General features: G+C 40.5%; 1 protein-coding gene across 1 annotated transcript; it reads left to right on the forward strand.

Annotated features, from left to right (window-relative positions):
- The first annotated feature begins 302 nt into the window (after positions 1-302).
- Positions 303-925, forward strand: LOC145158551 (uncharacterized). The gene is made up of 2 exons (XM_079077436.1): positions 303-460; positions 544-925. Exons 1-2 carry the CDS (start codon positions 303-305, stop codon positions 923-925), a joined length of 540 nt encoding a protein of 179 aa, XP_078933562.1.
- The last annotated feature ends 363 nt before the right edge of the window (positions 926-1,288 follow it).

The raw sequence follows: 1,288 nt of genomic DNA on the forward strand, positions 1-1,288 counted from the left end.
AGCTGGAAACCCTAGTTGAAATTACCTAAGCCATGACAGGCTCTGCTGATGCGTCTTCATCAAAGACGCCCATTGATATCACGTCTCCATTCTTCTTCACTCCCAATGATCACCCATGCTAGAATTTCGTTGGAGAAAACTTACTCCATGACGGAAATTACAGTGATTGGCAAAATGAGATGACAAATGCATTGTTTGCCAAAAACAAGATGGGTTTCGTTGATGGCACAATGTTGATGCCAAAAGAAGATTATGATGAATTGATGAAATGGAGAAGATGCAACACAATGGTTCAAGGATAGATGGTGAGTTCAATAGAGAAAGAGATCAAGAGCAGTGTCAAGTATGTAACCACTGCACGCAACATTTGGGTGGATCTTGAAGAACGTTTTGGAAAAGAAAGTGCCCCCAAAGCATATGAACTGAGAAGAACCGTCACCACCATACGACAAGTAGATATGTCTATATGTGCATACTACATGAAGTTTAGGAGTGTATGGGATGAAATACAATCTATAATTCCTACACCTCCTATGTTTGTAGAGGCTGCAAGTGTGACGTCAACAAGGAGTTCAAGAAGATTCGAGAAAAAGAAAGGTTATACAACTTTCTAATGGGATTGAACGATGCGTATAGCGATGTCAAGACACAAATCTTGAGTTCCATTCCATTACCGGCTCTTGGCATTGCCTACCATCTGGTCAACCAAGATGAACAACAAAGAATTTTTGGGATGAATCGACATTTCGGCGGCGATGCAACAGCCTTCCAAACTTCTGGTAAAATTGGTTCTAAACCCCGAAGAAAAGAGATCTCGCAAAACTCAACCAAGAAAAAGAATGAAGATCGCTGGTGTACGAATTGTCAGAAATCTGGTCACACCGTGGATGGTTGCTTTGAAATTATTGGCTATCCAGAGTGGTAGAACTGAAAACAGACGAAACCTCAACACAACAAGCAAAAAACACAATCAAAGGCCCCTACTGCAATAACCGATAACAGTGTTACACTGGGGATAACAAAAGATGAATATAAAGTCGTTCTCAAACTGTTGCGGGCCAATTAAGTCACATAAAACAACAACAAGGGCTTCTCCCAACGCCAACATGGCGGGTAAAATCACTAAAGCTAATAATTCTTGGATTATAGATTCTGGGGTTAGTGATCATGTTACACATCGGGAAAATTGGTTAGAAAATGTTAAAATCAAAAGTGATTATACGTCTGTGACGATCCCCAATGGTGAGATAGTGGAGGTTAAAAGGGTTGGTGATATACACTTGTCTAA

The sequence above is a fragment of the Lactuca virosa genome, chromosome 2, assembly GCF_052849685.1.
Source record: "Lactuca virosa cultivar CGN04683 chromosome 2, Lactuca_virosa_CGN04683_v6, whole genome shotgun sequence".
Classification (NCBI taxonomy): Eukaryota; Viridiplantae; Streptophyta; class Magnoliopsida; order Asterales; family Asteraceae; genus Lactuca; species Lactuca virosa.

What these genes read in the sequence shown, in the direction of transcription:
- LOC145158551 (XM_079077436.1), top strand. Translation starts at nt 303, where the DNA reads ATGGTGAGTTCAATAGAGAAAGAGATCAAGAGCAGTGTCAAGTATGTA. An exon ending in ACCATACGACAAGTAGATAT is followed by an intron (nt 461 to 543) that starts GTCTATATGTGC and finishes CTATGTTTGTAG; the next exon opens with AGGCTGCAAGTGTGACGTCA.